This window comes from Buceros rhinoceros, unplaced genomic scaffold, assembly GCF_000710305.1.
Source record: "Buceros rhinoceros silvestris isolate BGI_N320 unplaced genomic scaffold, ASM71030v1 scaffold2833, whole genome shotgun sequence".
Lineage (NCBI taxonomy): Eukaryota > Metazoa > Chordata > Aves > Bucerotiformes > Bucerotidae > Buceros > Buceros rhinoceros.
Window position 1 is genome coordinate 111816 of NW_010405241.1, and position 22880 is coordinate 134695.

The 22880-nt window shown below is 37.0% G+C and overlaps 1 protein-coding gene across 1 annotated transcript in view; it reads right to left on the bottom strand.

The window, feature by feature from the left end:
* KAL1 (Kallmann syndrome 1 sequence) overlaps positions 1–22880 on the bottom strand; it is a gene marked incomplete at its 5' end in the record, with an annotated part of 32221 nt that overhangs the window by 5348 nt on the left and 3993 nt on the right. Inside the window, 3 exons of the mRNA XM_010133641.1 lie at positions 450–621; positions 2913–3007; positions 19319–19471. Of these exons, the coding sequence (XP_010131943.1) occupies positions 450–621; positions 2913–3007; positions 19319–19471 (420 nt within the window). The remainder of the gene's footprint in view (positions 1–449; positions 622–2912; positions 3008–19318; positions 19472–22880) is intronic.

Genomic DNA, 22880 nt, shown 5'->3' on the forward strand with positions numbered 1-22880 from the left:
CCTTCAGTTGAGACCTGTCTGGCTTGGGAGACCCCACCGGAGGCACATGCCACCACCAGCACAGCTCTCAACCTCACAAGGGCACGCAAGCTCCTTCCCCATGGCAAGGGGGTGCCGGTGAAAGAGTCACTGCTCTACCTCCAGATATCACAGACCCGGGCACGGGGCGGCCGGGGCCTGCCAAGAATGGGAGTCCTGGAGGTCAAATATCATCATATGCTTTATAAACAGTCCACTAAAATTATTACCTAACTGACAAAACAGTAATATACCAGCCAAAATCTATACTGCTCTGCAATTTAGTTGATTTTTCACATAAGCATTAGTCATATTTTTATTTGTTCTAAATCTTTCATTTCCCATTTTAGAACTTCTTTTAAAGATGTTTTTTGGGGGTATAGTAAATGCATTTGAAATTTATTTGGGTAGTTCTCTAGATCATGCCTTACCTCTTTCAGCAGGGCAATTAATGTGCTTGTGGTTTTTTTCTTTAAATGCAGAGCAAGGTGGGGTAACAAAGAAAATACTCTCAGCCTTAAAACGACCTTTAGATTTTGCAGGCAAAACAGTCACTTTATATTTGCATGAAAATGACAGGTCCTTCAGAATCATGTAGTTTTCCTACAACAAGAAAAACAAAAAGATCATATGCTGCAAATAGATCTCTAGAAAAAAAAAAGATATTGAAAAATAAGGTTAGCAGAAGATGAAATGTGTTCTCTCTAATAAAATATTTTCCTGATGTTCTTAGCACATGCCAACACGGCTTTTACTCAGAGAACAAAGCAAACATTGCTTATGTTATGATTATTTTCAGTAGTAAAATATATTAACATGGTATTTGGATATGTCCTTCAATTCTACACATTTTCTTCACTGTGCTGCATCAAAGCAACACTCCTAACATTTAGAACAGTCTCTCTGACATGATGGCAGTGGGGGTAGCAAGGTAAGGAAGTAAATGCTAATGGAATTAAATAAAAGTAAGAAAGCTGAGTTAAGCTGCTGTAAATGACAGGCTTCATCTACATTTAACTTTTTAAAAGCACATTCAAAGTCCACCATGGCATTATGGATCCTTTTTTTTTTTCCACTTTAGTATATTAAACTACTTCTACCTTCTTATCAGAGAGAAAAGCTCCACAGCTGAACTGCAAAGCGCAAGTCTCTGTTTAAAGACAATGACTGGAGAAGAAAACTTTACACAAAGTGTTAGTGTCCTGCTAAATTCTTATTCTTGTCTACGTTTCTTTTGAAAATCACAGCTTGAAAGCTTTAGCACAAATCATATACAAGAAAAAAAATATGGGTTTGTTTTTTTCTTTTTTTTCCTCAGATGTCCAATAATCCTTTATTGGCTAAGGTCAAAAGTCTTTCACTGCCTTTTAGATCTTTACTTCCCTTCAGAATCACTAATTTCTAGCGTTCTTCTGCATAACTTCCTCTTTTTTCTAATCCCAAATTGTAGTCTTAACCTTCACTTGGAAGCTCATTTCCAACAGGACATAGAGATTGGGCTAAGAACGGGTGTAACTCCCCACCTTCCACCTGCTGGGAGAGTGTCCAACAGGCTTGACGCCTTCTTAAAATTGCGACAGGACTATTTTTACTACTTGGAAGCTCATTTTCAACAGGACATAGAGATTGGGCTAAGAATGGGTTTAACTCCCCACCTTCCACCTGCTGGGAGAGCGTCCAACAGGCTTGACACCTTCTTAAAATTGCGACAGGACTATTTTTACTTATTGTGACAGGGCCTAAATGCTCAACACTGGAAACAAACACTTTGATCCACCTTGACCTATCATGTCCAGTAGCAAATCTTTCATAGCATCCATCTTCTTCTGTTTGCTTGTAAATATTTTCTTCCTCACAAGAAATGCAGCATTTCCCAAAGTAGATTGGAGCAATTACCGTAAAATGATTTGGAGGAAATAAACAAATTAATCTCACAATGCATTTGGGTAGATGTACAAAGAGTCTTTCCGACATTTCTAGCAGAAATAAACTTCTTAAATGTTAACTTTCTCTTATCTTCAATGTGTATAGCTTGAAATATTGGGACTGATCATGACATTATGTCACAATAGTTTTTTTAATCCATGTCTACTATTTGTTTTGCTGACCCCATCAAGCAGTAAATCTTACAAGTTAACAGCCTCCTGTATGAGAAATGATTTCTTTTGATTTACTTTACTACTATGTGCCATTTACTCCACTGAATTGATCCAGTAGTACAGGTCAGGGTAGGAAAGAAAGGTGAACTGTGGCTTCTTCCATTCTCCATAACCCATTAAATCATTTGTGATGCACCAATCATATTACTGTGTTGTTCAAATAATGTGTTACAGAGACAGATGACACTAGATTGCTAACAAAGTGAGTATGAAGAACTGCCGCTGCAATAAGTATTTGTTCTTACATCGAGCTTTCCCCCTTATCTGATATCTCTCTGACTTCCAGATTTAATGTCTAGCATTTCTTATTCTATTATTCTTCTCAAAGAAAACTGAGTTTATTAATTACTATTACTGCTGTTCAGTATTTGCACTGTGCTAGAGCCCTACAGCAGCCCTTAGCTGCTGCTAATGACAGATAAAGCTCTGTTTTCTATATGCTGTAGAAATGTATAAGTACTTAGCTAAGACATTTGTTTCCTGTTCTTGTTTTCTAAACATCAACAAAAATTTTAAAAAAATCAGCCTAGTGTGGATTTAAAGAAATTCAACAACCAACCAAACCCCAAAACAGTCCAGATGCATCATTTTTATCTTTGCTTAAGAGGAACATAAAAAAGCCACATTCTTACTTATCTATGGTATAAAGCACACTGTGTTATGCTACAGAACCATCCTTCCTGTTGCTGCTTAGAAGCTATTCATAATCACGCAGAAGGCTGAATGGAGACTTACGTAAGTCAGCTCAGTTACTTTCCCAAGTCCTTTGGTGTCGTTGTGCACACAGGACTCCAGTAACCAGTGGACTTGAAATTGATTCATGTTGGTATCTAAATGATGTAAAAAGAGAGGAAAAGACATATATTATAATTATGCTTTCACCATTGCAAAGTTTCTGGCTTCTCTGGATAAAAACAGAAGGAGTTTTAAGTATTGTAGAGCTGGTAGTTCCTCACTTGTTCCTAAGCATCCTCTGGTAGAATGGAGAAACTGCTTAACAATTATATCAGCTAATGGAGATAGCTTCAGAAATAGTGAATCGGCGTTTAAAGACGTGTAAGCATATACTGCTTCCATTTTTTAAAAAATCAAGCATTTAAACTGGGCATAAAAAACCCTCTCAGTGCTGTTGCTTCTAAACATCCTGTAAACGATGGGAATGACTTTGCATCAACTGCCTGTGACTGTTTATATTAGCAGAGCACTGCAATGCTCCTGCCTGGCACTGCTTGAGAAAGCTGTGCCTGAAGATACATGAAAAAGCCTGTAAATCCCTGAAATCCTTTCAGAATATATCATACAACCTGTTCAGTATCTGACCAAATAAAATTCTAGTCTCAACTCTTCGAAGTAAAACCAAAGACTTGAGTTGTTTCCACTAAAAACGATGACAAAAATTGCTGCAGTATCGAAAGTATAAGCTTTCAACCAATTTCCAGCTCTTCTAGCTTCTTGTCCAGTACTGATTACATAAGGAAGCAAAACAAAGAGCAATAAAGAATTAGACAAAGGAAGAAAAACTCATTGGGTAATGCAAATACATCCTGTCATATTTCTGGATTTAGTTCTCCTCTATCTTTATACAGGGGATACAAAATTATGTCTGTTATTATTAATTCTCTTGGTATGACATAGCTACTAATGACAAGTGCCTGACTGTGGGTTTCAGGAGGGAAAACAAATATCTTTGATGCCTTAGGTGTTGGTCTGGGATTAGACTACTATGAGCAATTTGGATGCAGAAGGAAAGGACTGTAAACTAAAGAGAAAAGAAGTAGTGTCTGAAACTAGCTCAAATGGTATTCTGTTAACAAGCCTGATTAGAAGCTCCTTGAAATAGATCTTTGCAGCATATATCTTCGTAACAACATGTATGGTAACTGTGTGGTTTTCTTGGAAACAAGTTTTTTTTTCAAACAGAAATATATAAAGAAATAACTTGCTGCCTTGTGATTGTTCCCTCTTATTTAAAAATTAAATGGATGTACTTTCACTTGCCTCTTAGTTGCTGGGCTTTCCCACTTGATGTGTCTATTGGATGAAGACACAAAATCACAGCACATTTGTCAGTAGGTTTCACCTGATTTCATCACTCAGTTATTTCCTATCACCTGCTTGAGCTCCTCTCCTGGGATAAACGAACAGAACACCTAGCTTTTTGGGACCTGAAAACTTTGTGGTGCTATATTAATCATGTTGTGTTAATGATGTGCACTCTGTGCCAATTAACCATAGTGGATTTGTTACTGATTGTATATTATCTGATAATGACAACTCCTTTAAACTATCTGCATGTAAGGTGGACTTGTAGAACTACAGAATGGGTATTTTCATTTATTATAACTTTCACTTGCAATCCAAAAGTAAATCACTCTCTCTTTGGTAGAGATTATCCAAGCCAATTAAGCCTTGCCATTATCCAGCCGTCAAGAATTGAGTAAGACAGATGCCTCATATAGGTCACTGAATGTCACCACACGGGCAAGGGGGGAAAGATAAATCCCAAGAATCAAGAGCTTACAACAGCCCAGCATCCAGATATATCATTGTAGAGCGCACTAAGTCTGTGTTCAGAAAGGTAATTAACCAGGTTGTAACCAAAGATATTTGGTATTTCCAGCTCCTGGAACAGCAGAATTTTGTTTGGATTTTATTGCAGCTCCACCTCCATTCCTTACGTGAGCTTCTGCTCTCAGGCAGTTCTTTTTTTCCTTCCTATGCCTCCTCTCCTGCATTAGCAAAACCTTAGTAACCGATTCGTAGCCAGCTGTGGTTTCTGAAAACCTCTCCATTTGAACTAGAAAATCAGAAAGAGGTTAAGAAAATGTTATTTCACTTCCTATCAACTTGGACTGTAAATGTAGCATAAAGGTTTTTAATAAACATAATTTCTTAATTTTTTATTTGCCCGAAATGAACAAATGAGTCTTGTATTTGATAGTATCATCTGGTATTTGATAAAAACTTACATTGAAAAGACAGGATTTTCTTCCTTTTTAGTGAGTATGTAATTAAAGTTATTTCATGTGTACATGTATACAAATACATCAAATGCTACAAACTGGTATGCTTCATTACAGCTCCAGCTAAATTTATCCAAAACCTTTCATCAGAACAGGACTTTTTAACTTCACTAGACTTTTATTTTCAAGACAAAAGCTTAGATTCTCATCTCCACCTTTGTGATTGCTGTTATCTAAAAGATTTGAACATAAGCATGTTAACTGCATTTGTATAAAAAGAAAAATGTAAAAACAATTGATAACAAACCCCCCTATTTTCTCTTTTTTTTAAAAAACTATCCTGTCAGGATTTAAAGCCTGAGTAAACTGGATTGCAAATGGAAATATAATAGGGAAGTAGTTTCTACCTGAGACAGAAACTTTTTAAAAAATAGAGAAAGGTGGGACATTTTGTGATTAAAGCTAGAAGCATGAAAATCTCCAAGTGTATGTGCACACATACTAAATAACTAGACTGGTTTAGAAAATATCTTTAAATTTTTTAAAAGCAAAAGGAGACGAGATGTATGGGAAGATCTAAAAAGCCACATAAGAGACTTATTAAAAAAAAAAGGAAGAAAAGAAAATATGCATTTCTTTCGCTTATAAAGCTCATGGCTCTAGAATTTCGCTTTTATGCAACACTATACATCTGATTTTGTGTTTACAGCACATGCACAATAAAAGCTTCTTTCAGCAACATGTACTTACTGCTGTAATTTTCTGTAGATGTTTGTTTCCAGCTGCCATTACAAACTCAGTGGTAGGTGCTGGACAAGGCGTCCAAGCTGCAGTCTAGGTGAAAGTTAGCCACTACCACCAAAGCTAATGGTTCTGAATCACGCCCAGCTACAGTTCACACGTTGTGACTCACAGCCCTACAGCTGTCTGCAGAGTCAGCTGAGTAGTTAATATTAACAGAATATCCAGTACCTAATGGGAGTGACCTTGGCCAGTTTTATCAGAAAGCTCTGCTATCCCTTCTAGAATAGGCACATAACACTGAAAAGAAACTGCCAGACTCCTTCGGCTGGTTCCCCGATATTTCAGATGTCACAGTACAAAGCCTTTTTTCTATATAATTAACCTCTTCCTTAATAGTTGGGAGTTTTCTTGATTCTGTACTTTCAATTAGGAGCCTTTATAAAGCTCTGCAACCCCACTGTTCTCGTGGTTAGAAAGTCTACTGTGAGAGACTAAAAGACTGATGCTTGCACAAACAGCAAGCATTCATATTTCCCAGAACTCAAAATATTTGTATAGAAACACTGAACTTGAAGGACATACTAAGTGCTAGCAATACTTGAGCAGCAATGAGCTTGTGAAATTAGTCAACAGAATAGTCACTTAAGAAAGAACTCCTTGAAGGGCTGTTACAGCAGCCAGCTTATTCAAACAATTACTTTTATTTCCAAGTTTCTTTCATTAAAAAAAAAGCAAACCAGAAAATTACTTCAAGTATCTCTTAAAGTTAATGACACAAAAACAACCTCTAGCTGCCCAAGCTGAAGATTTTTAATTCTTTCAGACAGTTGCAAATAACTAATCTTTTCAAATAAACTAATAGCTAATGTTAATTATTTTGGCTATGATTTTTAAAGTAAATTTTCTGAAGTATAAAACAAGTTTCTAGACAAAACATTCTTATACAGACACCACATGAGCATGTTCTTAAAAATTCCACACATGCTTAGTCTTTTGCTGTAACAATGGAATGGAGCTAACTGTTGGCCAGAAATCTTAAATCTCTAACTAGAAATTTATAGATCAGGGGATGCTCTAAAACGTGTTGAAAAGATATCTGTTTTGATTTCCTCCCTCTTATGTTTCACCCATAAAAGGCCTTTAATTTTACATGAGTATCTCCACAAAGCTATTTCTCTGTGGACTGTGTTTAGGAAGATGTTCTTTGCCAGATTTACCTTCTTTCTCCCCCTACCCAACCTAAAATGTTTAGTTCCATTTTAATAAAAATAAATAAATATATTTCAGATTTTGGGGGGGGGGGAAGGGGGGAATGCACGTTTGTTCTGTAGCTTCAAGCTGTAAAAGCAGCTTAAAATACTGTCAATGCCACTGCAAAATATATCTGTTCGACAATTTTAAAAGTTCATATGCACAATTTCAGCATCTTTGAAAAGTATTGCTTAAACTACTGCATCAGATCCTAAGCCATGGTTGCACGGTGGTTAATAAGGATACCCTAGGCCTACATTCTACACTTGCTAAATCTCACAATCCCCCCGCAGAATTTGAAGCTCTGAGACCCATTCAGAAAAACACCCAATGCAACACAAGGCAACTCTGCAACTTCTCCTGGGTGGATTTTTTTGGTTTAAATGCTTCTACAGTTTGTAGAAAATAAACCAAATAAAAAAGTTATCTCTTTTCCTCATCTTTGCCAACATTTTCCACATCTCTGTTGTGCTGCACATTTCCATTAGTGTCAGCCATGTGAATAATTTCATCTGATGTGGTTTCTTTTTCCTATCATGTTACTGCATTCATCTCCTTTCTTTGCCTCAAATACTTTTTTCTGCTTTATATCACATTTATTGTCACAGAAGGGTGCCAACTCAACGATCACGAGGAACTGAAGTCTTCTTTGTAGCTAGAAAACTGGCATAGCGTGTATTCCTGCATGGGCAGGAATAGCAGTGAAGTTTGTTCACACAACCCAATGCCACCAATATGACAACAACCTACTGTCACTCCAGGAGACCAGGTAAAAACATTCAAGAGGTATGTATTTCTTTGTATTCCTGTGATCCAGAGCAAGAAAATTGCAACATATTGTTTGGGGAACTGGGGCTAGTTCTGCCACTGGTTTGCTGGATGGAGGTCTTTAGGCAAAGCACTTCATGGGTCCTTACCCCTGTTCCATCCCTGTTGAGTGGTGATAATGATAACTTTTTCAGCTGCAAAAGTATTTCAGCTCTAGATTTGTACATTATTGTGTTTGACGGGTGGTTGTTGGATGATGAGTCTCTACAATTTGGCAAAAAAAGAGCCAATTAATGCCAGCTGTGACAGCACTATTATAGAAAGAAAAATCAAATGTGTTTTGCTGGAAAACATGATTTTGGAGCAGCTTTGTTGAACAACAGCAGCTCAAACTAAGACTTAATCACAATAAAAATGTCTGGCATCAATAAACACAGTAACATCAAGCTGATTTCTGTATCATGACAGTATTTAAAGTAATTAGCAAGCAGCTTCTGATAAATTTTCCCATTGGAATAAAATATGGTAAAAAGTAAAGATTATAAAATAAGACATGCTCATATGAAAATCTTTACCTGGCAGCACAGAAGTATTAATTTAGTATAAATAACACGCATATGTCGAATGAATATTTCATGAAAAAAGGAAATGGTGGTGTGGATTATTTGTCAAGTAACCTTATGAAAATGACTCCCTCCAAAATATACTTAATATGCTAACTGTATGTCAAAAGGAGTTGTTATCAAAGTTTTGAAGATAACTAGCCATATGTAAACCTGCTGTCTTCATTCAAACGTAACCATTCTTCAAACAGAATGCCATAAGGAAACTGAAATTTCTGTGAATGTATTCAGTAAGAAAATTACTGAAAGAATTTGTTCTGCATGTAGCTAAACCTTTGGATTTATTCATATACTGTTAAATCTGGTATTTCATACAGTGAATTGCAATGATTATCTGTGACTGGCCACATGGTTTTTGTTTTTCTTCTCATATTGGGGGGTTGATCTTACAGGCTTCTGAGCACTCAGGCTCTGATTCAATAAAGCACTTAAGCATATGAACAGTCGTGTTGACTTCAATAGTTAAGAGTAGCTAATGAATCAGGCCAGAAAGTTTAGTACCCACCAAGATTAAGACATTAATGACCATACAAACTATAGTTAAGACAGTCTTAAACATGTATTTCATTGTCTTAGACTAACAGGAAGAAGGAAACACAGCAAAATTAAGCAATTTCCTTTCTGGATCATGTGTCTTGTAGCATTACCACTCTAAAAATAGGCTATAGCAAGGGCTAAAGATTTAATATGAAATATCACAGCTCGAAGCAGAATCTGCTCAAGGTACATGAAGTGCATGTCTCACTATCTACAAGCTTGATTAATTGTTTCTTCAGCGAAGTTACAGTATGATTTTGGAGAGCTCTGTATAAACCCTGTGTCAGAAACCACAGCATCCAGGACAAAAATTATATATCTCATTTCATCAAACGGTGAAGCTGCACTATGGTGAATGCAGAAGTAACGATGGTAAATGGTGACTCTTATGATGCCGTGCAGAAAGAAAAATGTTTTGTTAACTCTGAAGTGCCCAAAGATATGAATGAGTCAAAGGCTTCCAAAAGAAAGGTTCCTGTCCTATCTCCTACCAGCATGCAATGCCTGATACACCTTTACAACTGTGGATCTCACACAATATAGCCCTGCTGCCAGCCCACTGTTCTGGCAGAAGGTTGTTCTGTTTACCAGGCCACCATTCTTCTCCATGTCAACACACTCTTCAACAGTATGCACGTTTCCGTCAACACTTTTTGTGCTAAAACTCAGTTGTTGGAGGGGGCCTGAAAAATGTGACAGGAGGCTTAAATATGGGCAAAATCTGAGTGAATAAATGAAACCGCGTTATTTTCTACTAGTTGATTCAGTTTTGAAGATACGATTAGTATAAAGATCCCCATGGTATTTATTGCATTGTAATAACAGCGTGACTGCAGAACAATTTGAGAAGGAACTCTTCGGCATACTGCAGAGAAGCAAAACATGATCTCAGTCAGCACTTGATCATAACACTTTACTTATTTCTTCGCATATTAGTTCTCAAGCCCTTCTATGCCTCTCTGAATCATGGTGTTTCTCGCCAACATTTGAAATCTGAAGCTGATAGAACAAGAAATAATGATAGAATAACAAGTGCTATTTTGCTTATGGTGGTTTAGCAAATGCAGAGTTATCAGTTTTAGAACACTTTACCTTCAAGAAATCACAAAAAGCTGCACTGATGTGCTAATGCATTGCAAGCCTCTCCGCACTCCTCTTTTTCCCTGTAAAACCTGTGTTGTCAATGTACTCTGTCTCAGGGATTTTTCAGTAAGCTGTCTTAAAAAAATGAAATGAAACCAGCTTTGGCTCTAGCTGCCTGTGCATTGATTCACTCAGTGGTATAAAAAAAAGAAAAAAGATCTAAAGTTTCGAAATTTTGGGTATGAAATTCATGGTATTCATGACACCTCTGAGAAAAAGAACTTTTTAATAATCACCTATTCAAGCAGTATTATTAAACTAAACACCAAAACCCCAAGCTGACATTTAAACTTCACTCACTAAATACTTCCTAACAAGGGAAACTATACTGTTTCCTGCTCTTACATGGAATATAAGCAAAATCTATTAAATCATAAAGATTTTGTTTCTCACATTATCCCATTTAAAATAAACTTTCTTTCTATAGAATACATTCTTTGTATAATACAACAACAATCTTTTCCAAAAATTTTATTAACAATTAGTGTGTAATTTAAAGACAGGCCTTATTTGTGTCTATATCTAGACCTAGGATGCCTCGAGGCTTAAAGATGTTTATACTGAGGGTTTTAAGTTTGGGATCATCTCTAAGCTGGATTACCTCTACACTCGCTCCTTTTCCCACACACAACATCCTATACAAAGTGAGATCAACAGTCTCTGATTCTGTTTTTCTATTACAAGGAAATTTGCCTCTTGTAAGCTTAAAGTCTCAGAACAGCTGCTTGTAGCCTGAATAGAAGTTTCCCACATTACTCCCTTATAGCCAGATTTTCAAAGGTATCTAAGCATCCAAAACCTGAATTTAATAAAAAAGAAAAAACTCAAACACACAAGTCCAGGGCTAGCTATGGTTATACATCTATTGAAAATGTCGCTGGGTACTCTATTGTTAACTTTAGCCTTCTGTGTAACTTCGACAAATCTGCACGTTAATTTAGGTGAGGAGGCTATATTGAGGAGTTAATCTGGAAGTCCTTCCTAATTCCAGAGCAAGGTACAGACCCAGCTTACCCTAACTCCACAGTGGAGGGAGATGCAGAGGTGCACCTGCTAACTCCTTTCTCTCTCATACCCTATGCAAAAGCTCTGTGGTTGTGTTTGTACACTTGTGCGGTGCTCCACCAAGTTCCAAAACTGAACTTTCATGGTATGTATCATGGCATGCTGTATCAGGATGTCGCTTTGCTAAACTTTATTCATGAAGTTAATGGCATTAATATGCAGTTTCTAAATCTGCAGTTTAAGACTACTGAGTCTGTGAGGAAAAGAACAGAGCAAACCCAGGTTAAATATCTACAAAATCATGCGTACAGACAGAGTGAACTAAGCTTGACCGCTTTCTGTGTCTCCAGTGTAAGAGTTTGTATTCCAATGAAGCTAGAAGAAGTGGCTTCAAAACAAATTTAAAAATGCAGTTCTGTATAGAACAAGCACTTAAATCTCTGGAGCTTCATAACAAGGAGGTTTCAGATGCCTAAAATTTATGTGGTCCTGATAGGACACTGGGTATTATCATGAAAGAGAAATGCATCAAAAGTGGACAAATACAATGAAATCTCATCAGGCTCTGGAACTCCCACGAACCAGAAGTTGTCTGAAGCTGGGACAAAAATCCACAAAGTTATTATTACATGCTTGCCCTATTCATTTGTTCCTTTGCATTTGGTTTTAGCCACTGACACAAACAGAATACCTGTTGGGATGGTCCTTTGGTCTAGACTACTTTTATGGTCACAGGAGTAAAAGCAACTGGTGTTTAAGAACTCATTATTCATCAGCCGCATACATCTTAAAATTTAGATTATAATTTCAGTGTCACACGCTCTTTTTTTGATGTCTTCTCCAACTCTAGCTACTCATTCAAATAGTCCTGTTTCCTTGCCTGTTTGTAGTGTTTACGCAACTGGTTTTACAGGCACCTTATAACCTAGGCTAATTAAACAATACAGGTTAAAAAGAGGCATGTGGGGGAAGATTTACTCAATTTAAAGGAGGACACTTGTTTAGTTTATGTTTCACCTTCACCATGAACATGACGACTCACTGCTGATAGTCTAACCTTCCCTGGATCATAAACTAAATATTTTCATATTTAAAACATATTTACAACTTAGGCAGGCTAAGACAGCACTCACGAGCAGTTATTAGCCCATAGTTGATGAAAGGTATCACACTAAACTGCGGCACCTCAGAACCTTTATATTTACAGTACAAATGGCAGGTTTGCTCTGGGTATAGTAGTGTAAGCATATAAGAAAAAACTGTGACTGAATGTGACCTAGTGATAGAATTTGGGGAAAGAGAGAGGAAGAATCGGATGGTGAAAAGCTGGCCAGCTTTTATCCCTCAGTTATTCAGACTGCCTAATAGACATTGCCATTGACTATCTTACTGACACTACACATAAATTATTGCATATATATACATTTCTGTATTTATTGTTAAAATTATTAACTATATAGGTCGTGGTAATACTCAAGAAGTAATAAGAAATGTAGTAAACTATGTACTGGCTAGACAGGTATTATTGAAGGAACATAAAGATGCTATTTTAGAAAACATTTTTTCCTGAAGAATTAAAAATCAGATTAGAGTTTATTTATTAGTTGGCCAGTTAAGTTTTTCAATGACTTGAAGTGAGTTCAATCTTGATAAATTATTTAAGAATGCAATATTGAATGTGTACCTGCAGTCTGACTGCAGGTACTCGTCCAGCATAATGATGGACTATCTTTGGACTGCACTCATGGACCAGGTTATTTGCAATTACGTTTCTATCTGATGTTTAAATGTAAGTTCAAAAGATATCAAACTTAAATTTGTATTCAGTTATTAAGCTTAAGAATAAAAAAAGACTTCTTGTAAAAGCATAAATTAAGTAAAATTAAATAGACTTTCACAATTATTGAAGGTGTTCTGGAACATGACTCAGGTCATGCCGAGGGCTTGTGAACAGGATATGCTATTTTAATTTTAAACTGAAGCAATAAGCAGATCAACCATATAAAGTGTTAGAACTAGTTTGAAGAATGTTCTGGACCAAACCAACCCAGTACGGACACAGTCTGCCTTCAGCAGACATCAATGGGTGCCTGCTAGGCAAAATCAGTTTTCTGTGCTGCTTGAGCTCTGGGACCACAGCATTTGGCTTCTGATATTTGATTTCCAGGCAAGACTTTGAATCAGTTCCAACTACATTCCTGGGACTAATCGTTGGACAGACTTGCCCCTAGGTCTCTCATACCACCTACCCTGAAAGGTATGGAGGTTTGGAAGCAAATGAAAGGAATTCAGTAACGGTTTTCTGTTGTTCCTGTGGAAACATGAAGAAATGCAGGAGTCTGTGCCCTTGGAAAGACTCTCTAATATTGTCCCATTTGCAGGGGAGATGCCACTGAGGTTGCCCCTATTGTAAACGTGATTTTAAAACTTCTCTATTTGTCCCACTAATCAGTTGGATACTATTTCAGAAGTTGCACACCATCTGCTCTACTGAATTGTAGTATTTCTGGATGTTTTTCATGACTCCCACTAGTAACATTTCAAGTATTGCTAGCAAGTCTCATTTGGACATATACCAAATAGTCCAAGTACTGTAGTCAGTTTATAAAGTACAACTAGAGCTGGTCAGATGCTTCTCTTTTCAGTCACACTAGGCAGCAAAAAGGCAAAGAGGTTTTAAAACACAGCAGTGGGTTAACAAAAAAATTATTACTGGAATTATATTAGGCCTATGTAAGATAAAGTTAGGAAGGAGTAGGAATCGCACAGAGGGTACATCTGACAGGATATTCTTTTAACTCTGGAATAATTTCCCACAACGGTTAAAACTGACAGCATTACCTACCTCCCCAGGCAGAATGCTGGGGAAGCCCATAGGATACAGGCATCCGAGTCAGCTGTAGCACACGTGGAAGAGCAAAATTTTGCAAAATCTGCTGACGAATTTCTAAAGAGTTGATCTAGTCAAAGATTTCTGTGCTTGGGGCTAGCTTTACTGATTAATCCCTAAATACAAACACACACTATGTGTGCATGCACCATCAGCCTCTACTGAGCCAATGTCTCTGTATTCGCACAGAAATATGAGGGAAATACATTGGTGTATACATCACTATAATTAACAGCAAGGTCTTCTTGTTGAAAGAACCATGTAGACCACAGTGATAGCTTTGAGTACAAATACTTTACTGCTTACATATCTATAACTAGAAAAGGGCCAGCTGCTCAAACACTGATCTTCCTAGTGCAACCAAACAAATTCCTTAGTTTGAAGCCACTGCTGCTGAACTCTTTACATTGACAGCTGGAAACTCCACTGGCATTGAAGGGTTTTATTAGTTTCAATGGCACTAGTCCTGTGAGAAGGACCAGAGGATAACATAGGGAAAGCTTTCAATTATTGTAAAACCTGCCATATGAAATACCTTACTGCAAAGAGTCAGCACATGCATTCACTTCATTTAGCTCCCTGAACTAAGTGAAAGTTAATTTTGTTTTCCTAAGATCCAGTTTTAAAAGCATTCGTGGCAGCTTTCCGTTTGCTTTGCCTCGCCTTGCATTTTATTCTTCTCTGTAATTTAATTCATTATTCTTGTTTCGTTGATTTATCAGACAATGGAGGATTCTTTGCCTCTCTCCGCCTTAAGTGGTTTTTTTTCTGCTTTAGCATTTACCAGAAACACAAAGAAAGAAGCCTGAAGCCAAGTCTTAATGAATTTTAAATATTTGTCTTTTTAAGCAAAACCAAGGGGCAGATATATTGATTTTAAATATCTAGAAGTACTTTAAATGTTTAATTTAAACAGGGGACCTAAATGCTTATAGACTTCATCCAAAGAAAGGTGAAGGAAAATAAAGCTTTACCTGAGCAAGGAGAGTTACATTATACTCAAATAACAGGCACTAAGAAAACAGTAGTGAAACCAGAGTAATGGGCTAAAAAATATTATTGCGACATGTTGCTTTGGAAAGAAATCATCATACTAAATTATATTGTAATATTTTCATATATTATAATTATTGCAGGAAGTGATGAGAATTGATGCAGTGAGCTCATAAATTTTTTTCCCTTCTGTTTATGGGAAACATCTTATTTTCATACCCTGAAGATACACAAATTTGCAGCAACTTGAAGGCTTTTCAGCTGAAGTCCAAAACCGCATCTCTCTAGCTGCCAAACCACTGAGGAACAGAGGAAACCTAAGGATCTTTTTATTTTCACTTCCAGTCTTGATTACTGCACAAGATACTGAGGATCTTAATTATTCTAGGTAGCTAATTCTTTTAAGCAGGGGGTTCAGGGTGCATCCATTCTTGGTAATGGATGGTAACTCTGTGACTCCAGCACAAAGCAGTTAAAAGTGATTTGTTTAAGTTGATTTCATTATTTTACATAAATAGCACAAAATTTCTAATTTCACACAGTCAAGATGGCCAAAAAATCTGGCCACAAGCAAGTTTCTCTTTTCATTTACAAAAGTGGGATTCATGCTGTTTAAGGAATGTACTGTGTTTCTCTAATCCCAGACCTAAGTCAGAGGCAGCAAATGAAAGACATATTCTTCTTTCAGAAAGAAGCTGTTGTATTCATCTAATTATAATATGTTTTTGTGATAACTCTGTCTAGCAAAATTATGTCCATTTGCTGAGCACCTGGTACTGCTTGAAGTATGGAGTTACTTTTGCTAGCATACATCCTGAAGTAAAATTATTATTGCCACCATACCGAAGCATTCAAACTCAAAGATTATTTCAGAAAGAGATTTATTTTAATGTAAAGTCCAGGTCCTACATTCTATTCATGCCTCATGTTTAGTGAAGCTAACGGGACTTAAGAAATGACGCTTTAAGAACAGGCCAAAATTAAGTCTTTCCTGCTACCAAACTGCGGTGCGTTATGACGCATACATACAGAAATAGGATCTTCCATCCACGTACTCTGACTTGAACTCAAATACTGTGTCCAATTTCTGCGTAATGGTAAGAAATCACTTCTTTACTGTATAATAAAGCCAGTTCAGCAATAGTTTGCAACACCCCCTCTATTGCAGTTGTTGCACAGGATAGATGAATTTGATACAGATGAATGAATTCTATGCAGAGGGATGATATAAAACCAAGAGGTTCAGACCTGATGTCACCATTGTTGTCTTTCACTGGCTTCCTAGAGACACATCTGCAAGTGACACTGAAGAATCCATCTTCTTTGTAGCACTAAAAGAACTATCTTTGAATGTCAAGAGATATCACTGTACATTCTGGGAATCCTAAGGTACATTTCAGTAAACATCTAGGTGGCCTCTGCAGCCTGATATTCATAAAGGACAAATTCCCTGTCATTCAGAAAACAATAACAACATCTGTGGTAGGGCCCAACAGATAGGAGTGAACAACTTGATTTGACTTCAGAGTTCTACTGTGAGCAGATGGTTGAACCAGCTGACCTCCAGAGGTCTCTTCCAACTCATTTAAATTATTCTATGATTCTCTTTGATTTTGTTCTTTTTAGAGAGAGTAAAATGGTTCAAAATCAGAAGCAAAACAATTTCTCGGATAACAAAGGGATCAATGAAAGTAATAATTTAAAACAACCTTATGAACACATTTGCATTTCTTAAGTAGTCTGAGCCTGCAATAAATCCACACAAGTCTTTCCTTCTGTTTGTTTCTGTAATCAGTGGTGCACTGTGATGCTATAGTGTTGGAAGGCAGTACAAAACTCTTCTACAGAGCCATCTTGGTTTTGGACAGAATTAAAAATAATAATAATACTAATTTCAGGTCAAAGAAAAATGGTAGGGCCATTGAATTCAGGAATACCAAAAAAAATTCTGCACAGCTGTTACTATAGAAAATGAGTGAGATGAGTGAAAGACTGCTGCTTCAGTAGTTGCTAAAGTTCTCATTACACCTAAAAGATACTCTATATTAACATATCATACTGGCTTAAATGTTTTTGTCTTCAAAAAAATCCAAATACCTAAATAACAAATTTAATTCATCACTACTGCAACCATCCCTTATTAGGACCATGAAGACCTCCACAGAAAGCCTCAAAATCCTCCCAAAATCCCCTCAAAAATCAAACCAGACAAAGGAAATTTTGCTTGAGAGTCGTATTTCTTGAATTATTTTTTATGTCATGGGAACTCTTACCATTATCAATACACTTATTTCACACGGTTTCATCATATTTTCTTAATTTTTATTTCTTTTTAAGTCACACATCCTAATTTAGGACTATAGAGTGACTGCATTCCTGTACCAAAAAAAAAAAAAAAAAAAAGGGTTGTATTAAGTAGAGAGACTGTTGAGGTTGTGGGAGGCGAGTCTACAATTTTGGAACTAAAGGGTGCCTGCTTTCCTGTCCAAAAAAAAAAAAAAAAAAAAAGTGTTGTATTAATAGCAAACTACAAACTAATGAGAACACTGGTGCAATCATCAGGGACTTCTGCTTTCATGACACAGAAGACAAAGAGGTCAATTTCCTGTCAGGAATGATTTGAACTCTGATTGCCTATCTGCAATGAAAATAGCCTAGACGCTAGGCCATAGAGTGGGCGAAAATTCTCTCTCAGTATTTCCTCATATAGTTGCTGCACTCATACCTCCTACAACTCCCTAAACACAACTTGAGACAGTGCAGTTCTTAAAGAGAATGCTGTGTGGGTACAGTTCCCAGCGCAGCTGGCTCCAGTAATTGGTGTCTTTCATAAAGACAAGACGCAGCCAATATGCATCTCCTGCTGTGTTCCCTGCACCACGAAAAAGACTTGCTCTGTAGCAAATTGTCACTAGTAAATTTACAGACAGTACCTCATCCATGTAAGACATAAGCTCCAAACTCCTGTAAGAGCTTATAGAAGCTGCTAGCTTCTCAGGAGCAGCTAACTGGCTGTTTTCCAGTTTCACAGGAGGCAATGCTCCTGCTGAGTTACTGCATATACTGTCACTAAGAACACTGATACTTTCTTTTTAAAAAAGGAAAGAAAAAAGTAAGTGTGACAAACTGCCATATTCTGCCCCTCTTCAAACACCTTTGCTATCACTGTCTGTGATGTGAGAAAAATGAAGGCAACTTCCACTGCATGGCTACACCATCTACCTAAACACCTGAATGCATGTGACAAAGCTTGCTCCTGCCACATGATCAAAATGGACCTCTCTGTTCCCCTTGTATCACTGGATGTACACAGATTCATACCAGATGAGCCAGCTGTTCAGTCAGCAACTCAGGAACTCAACTTGTCCATCCCTGGCAAAAGCCGACAGTCTGTGCTGTATCTGTCTTTGAAGATGTCCAGTTGTGGAGATCACACCACTTCCAAACACGGCTATTTCCAAACTATAAAATATTCCTTAGCTTCATTTAATCTTAATTACCTCTTGTCTCAGACACCATGAGAATGCCAACTACCTTATTTCTTTTTATAGGCATTTATAACAATTACTACAAAGCTGACTGATAAAGTTGGCATAAAGCCTATTGTGGCCTAAACATGAGTCAGTATAACTCTAAATTTTGTGGTTCAAACTACAGCTTAGTTTTTATGACAACACTGCATGAATTCGACATACATTCATTTCCACCCTCATTTCTTGGCTGACAAAGTCAAACAAGCGATACTGCAGTAGCATCAGCAGAAAATCCACCTGGGAACTGTATGTGCTTGAGACCTTCTGACTACACTCCAAGGAGACAATATTCATAACGAAAAAAAGCTCAGCTGTGTTGAAGATGAGGCCAAATTCTGCTTCTCTATTTAAAACTTTACAGAAGCACTGTAAAGCACTGTAAAGCACTTTCCAATGAACTAAAAATTATCTCGGGTCTGGAAAGATTCAGTGGCCCAACATGACTGAGTATAATTTTTGGAGAGCTGATTCACGTCATTTCCTTCCACCAGACGTTTACACATGCATAACACAAAGAGGAGAGGCAACGTTTCACTCTAATGTGAAGGTGAAGGGAAGGAAGGATGGACGCAGGATTTAACTTTGATTGCTTGTACAATGTTCATTATATTATATCAATGTTCTGTCACCCTAAGGCAGTTGCTGAGAGTGCCTCCTTAGAAAAAAATAGCAAAATAAAAATTTGGCAAACCTGTCTTCTTCCAGTAGACTTTGACCTGAAGTTGATTGTCCTGATAGAAAGGAGTTCCAACTTTAAGAAAACGAGTGGTTTTTCTTCTTTGAAATGTTGGGTAAGGATCTACCAGTCCTTTCTGGGGTTTCCCAGCAAAAGATGTCTGTTCCTCTGCAATACAGAGAACAATCAGAAATTATTTATTTAAGTACAGTGTCATGTAATTACTATGTTAACAGTGCTGAAATTCAGAAAATAATACTCTCTTTAATCCAAATTATCTTATTTCAGTATCTTTTATAAATTAAATTAATATAAAGAACAAACTGTCCATAATGGGTTGAAAAGCATATAATTTGTTTGAAATGCAGTAAAAAAAAAAATTTGGACTGAGAGAAAAAAATTTAAAGTGCTCTATAAACTTCCAAAAGAATAATAGGGAAAGGGAGTGTATTTATATTCCCAAGAACAAGAACGGTCAACACACTGACTTTTTAAAGAGGCATGGTATCTAGCAGCAGTTCTGGATAATCATTCACAGTCCTTATATTTGTGCAGTGTTTGAATATACACAAAACCCAAACACGGCCCTGAGTGAAACCCACACGTGGTTATTATATCAAAGTAAATATAGTCCTTTGGTATGCTATGTAAGAATACTCTGGTCCAATCAAAGACCTTTCTTGCCCACCTTCCTATTTCCAACAGTGAAGAATGAATGCTTAGGAAAATATTGTAAGAGCAGAATTAACCGAGCAATTTCCTTGGTGTCATGTGCCTAGCTTCCAACAAATAATGATAACGGTACGTCCTTCATCAAGGATTTAGTTTGGTAACAGTTCATCAACCTTTAGCATGCTTGCAGCATTTCTAAATATTTTCAGTTAGAATGTAGAAATGCTGCTACAAACTGCATTTTCATGGCACAATTGCAAATACATAAATTCTGATTAAGAGGACAGTATTTGCATCAAATTAACAAAAGCTGTATGTAATTCAATAATACACTTAAATGAAAAGTAAAGATTCTAATAATCAGAAAGTGGCAAATTATTAACTACATACTTGAAAGAAAAAGGGAAAGATTCAGCTTTCAATAATTACCTCAAGTAACATGTAAACTTTAACACTGTGCTCTCCATGCAGTTTCAGCTGAAAACCACTTGCTTTTTGGCCAAATTTTGTCAATCTTTCTCTTAATCTGATACAAGTTTACATTTCCTTTGCTTGCTTTAAGTTAAACTACCAAACTTAAGCCAATTCTTTCCCAAAGTAACCATAATATTTATAATTCCTAAAAGGAAATCTAAAAGTGATAGAAGTACAAACTTAGATCCATTGGCTGTATCTCAACTTAAAGTGTTTTAATTTAACTAAATCTCTGCTTTCCTTTTCTCTGTGTGCTCCACTTCCAGAAAAACCAGGACACCAATTTAGAATATTTCTATATAAAGCTCAAGAGAGAGAGGAAGTCTTGCTGTATTTCCCAGAAGTGAAACATACAAATACAGGGGGGCAACACATTTCTCAGAGTGGGGAAATACAATGCCAGAGGGCCAGGGTCAAAGCTCACAGAGGTCTGCAGGACTAAATTACTTCAGTGAGTTATGGATTACTCTCTATTCTGACAAGAGGAACAGACACCTAAAAAACCAGAGCCTAATTCCACAGAGGGCAGAGCGACTGACTGCGGGACTTAGGCAAAATTGGCATGTTGCTTCTGGAACTAGCTCCCAAAGGCCATGGAAGTCCCCAGATAAAGAGGGGGCATGAAGGTCATGTCCTAGATAATATTTCAGGCAATTTTTTTTTCTTTTTCATATTTCTCCATCTGCTTCCGAGTATTCTCGAAAGTACCTCAAGCATGACTGGCTCCGCACCTAACTAACTTCAGTGAGATTCAGAAGATTAATTTGCAACTCCTCCAGGAGTAGTGTTTATTTGCTTTTCTATGTAAGCTATAATTTAGCCATTTTAAAAAAATGTCCAAAAAGGCCCAAATGCACTTCTCAGCAGTGTGCTCTTTCCACCAAAATGTGTGATATGAGTGATTTAGGCTCAAAGACTCTTAAATCTTTTACTTTAACAGAAAGGATGCTCAGGTCTGTCTATAAACTTATTATTGAAGTACTCTACTGTAAAACAAATATGTGTTTCAGTTCTCACTAACAGCATTGATTTGCTGTTAAGAAGAAAATACTGCTTGTTGACTAAATGGATATTCATAATGAACATGACAGTCAAATACTTCATGAGAAAACAAAAATATGCTTTTAGAATAGTATTACTATGGTTTAAAAACCAATACAACGATTAATCAACCTTTGAGCCCAAAAAGGTCATCACAGTAAAGTGAAATAAAGCACATGGCATTAGAGAGTCTATACTAATTAGACATTAGTAGATAGCAGACTTCCACAGAAACTACTGATGGACCGTTTTCTGAAGTAAAACAGTCAAGGAGAGGGCAGGTTATCCAAGCAAAGTTCTGGAAGGAATTTAAATCTAGCTGTGATGATGATAGGAAAGATGTGCCACTGGAGTGGATGAGGCCACCATGATGAAACCACCAGTCGCACATGATGTAACGTGATAACTCCACTTGGTAGAGGATTTGTAATAATCTGCGATCTACACTAGAGTCTGAAAAAGACAATGTTTTGGAGAGGGAAAAGTGAAACAAAAATATTCCTCTCTCAACACAAACCCATCGGTGATATAGACCATGCGAGATAGACCACTAGTGAGACCATGGAGAGCTGATACAGCACTAATGGTGAAAGGGTTTCTCACAGTAAGGGTAGAATGGTACCGAAAAATGGCACAGTCCAATCTCAATTACTCAGCTTCAGTTTAGAGGGGTTTTGTTATATAAAAAGTCTTTTTTTACCTCCATGTTCAAAGACTACGATGATCTGACCTAATGTCAGGACTAGCAATAAAGCCTGACAAACATCGGTTGTTAAATTATCCCTGTTCCCGAGACAGGAAAGTTTATAAAGGTATTCTCACAGTAAAATGAAAAAAAAAAAAAGAAATTCAACAGCTCTCCCAATGTCACTTTGGTTATGTGTGTATAATGGCACCTAGAATTTCTTCCTAATTACCAGGACACAGCTCAGCCTCAGGTGGAATCCAGACACCAGCCTTCTCCTGTGACCTGATGTGAAGTAAACTCAGTTACATGTTCTTTCTCAGAGCTGTGACATAATTTGGTGAAATGCCAGTCAAGACTACTAGACTGCAAACTAAACACCTTAAAGTTTAGCACTGAGATCTAGAACTTCACAGAAACTTCTACTCCAAAGAGAAAGAAGACTGGAGAAGGGGGGTGAGGGTGTAAAACAAACAAAAAAAAGAGGAAAAAAAGGAGCAAAATCAACAAAAAATTCTTAGGAAAATGCTCAGCAAAATGACAACATGTCTCAAACAGCAATGATATGGTTGTAGTTGAGCACAGTGGCTGAGGAGTGCACTGGAAACACCCAGTTCCCACTGTAGTTTTTCTTCTATTACATCTCCAGTGTACATATAGGAAATAAAGGAAAATTAAATGTGGTAACTCAAAGAAGCTTTTGCT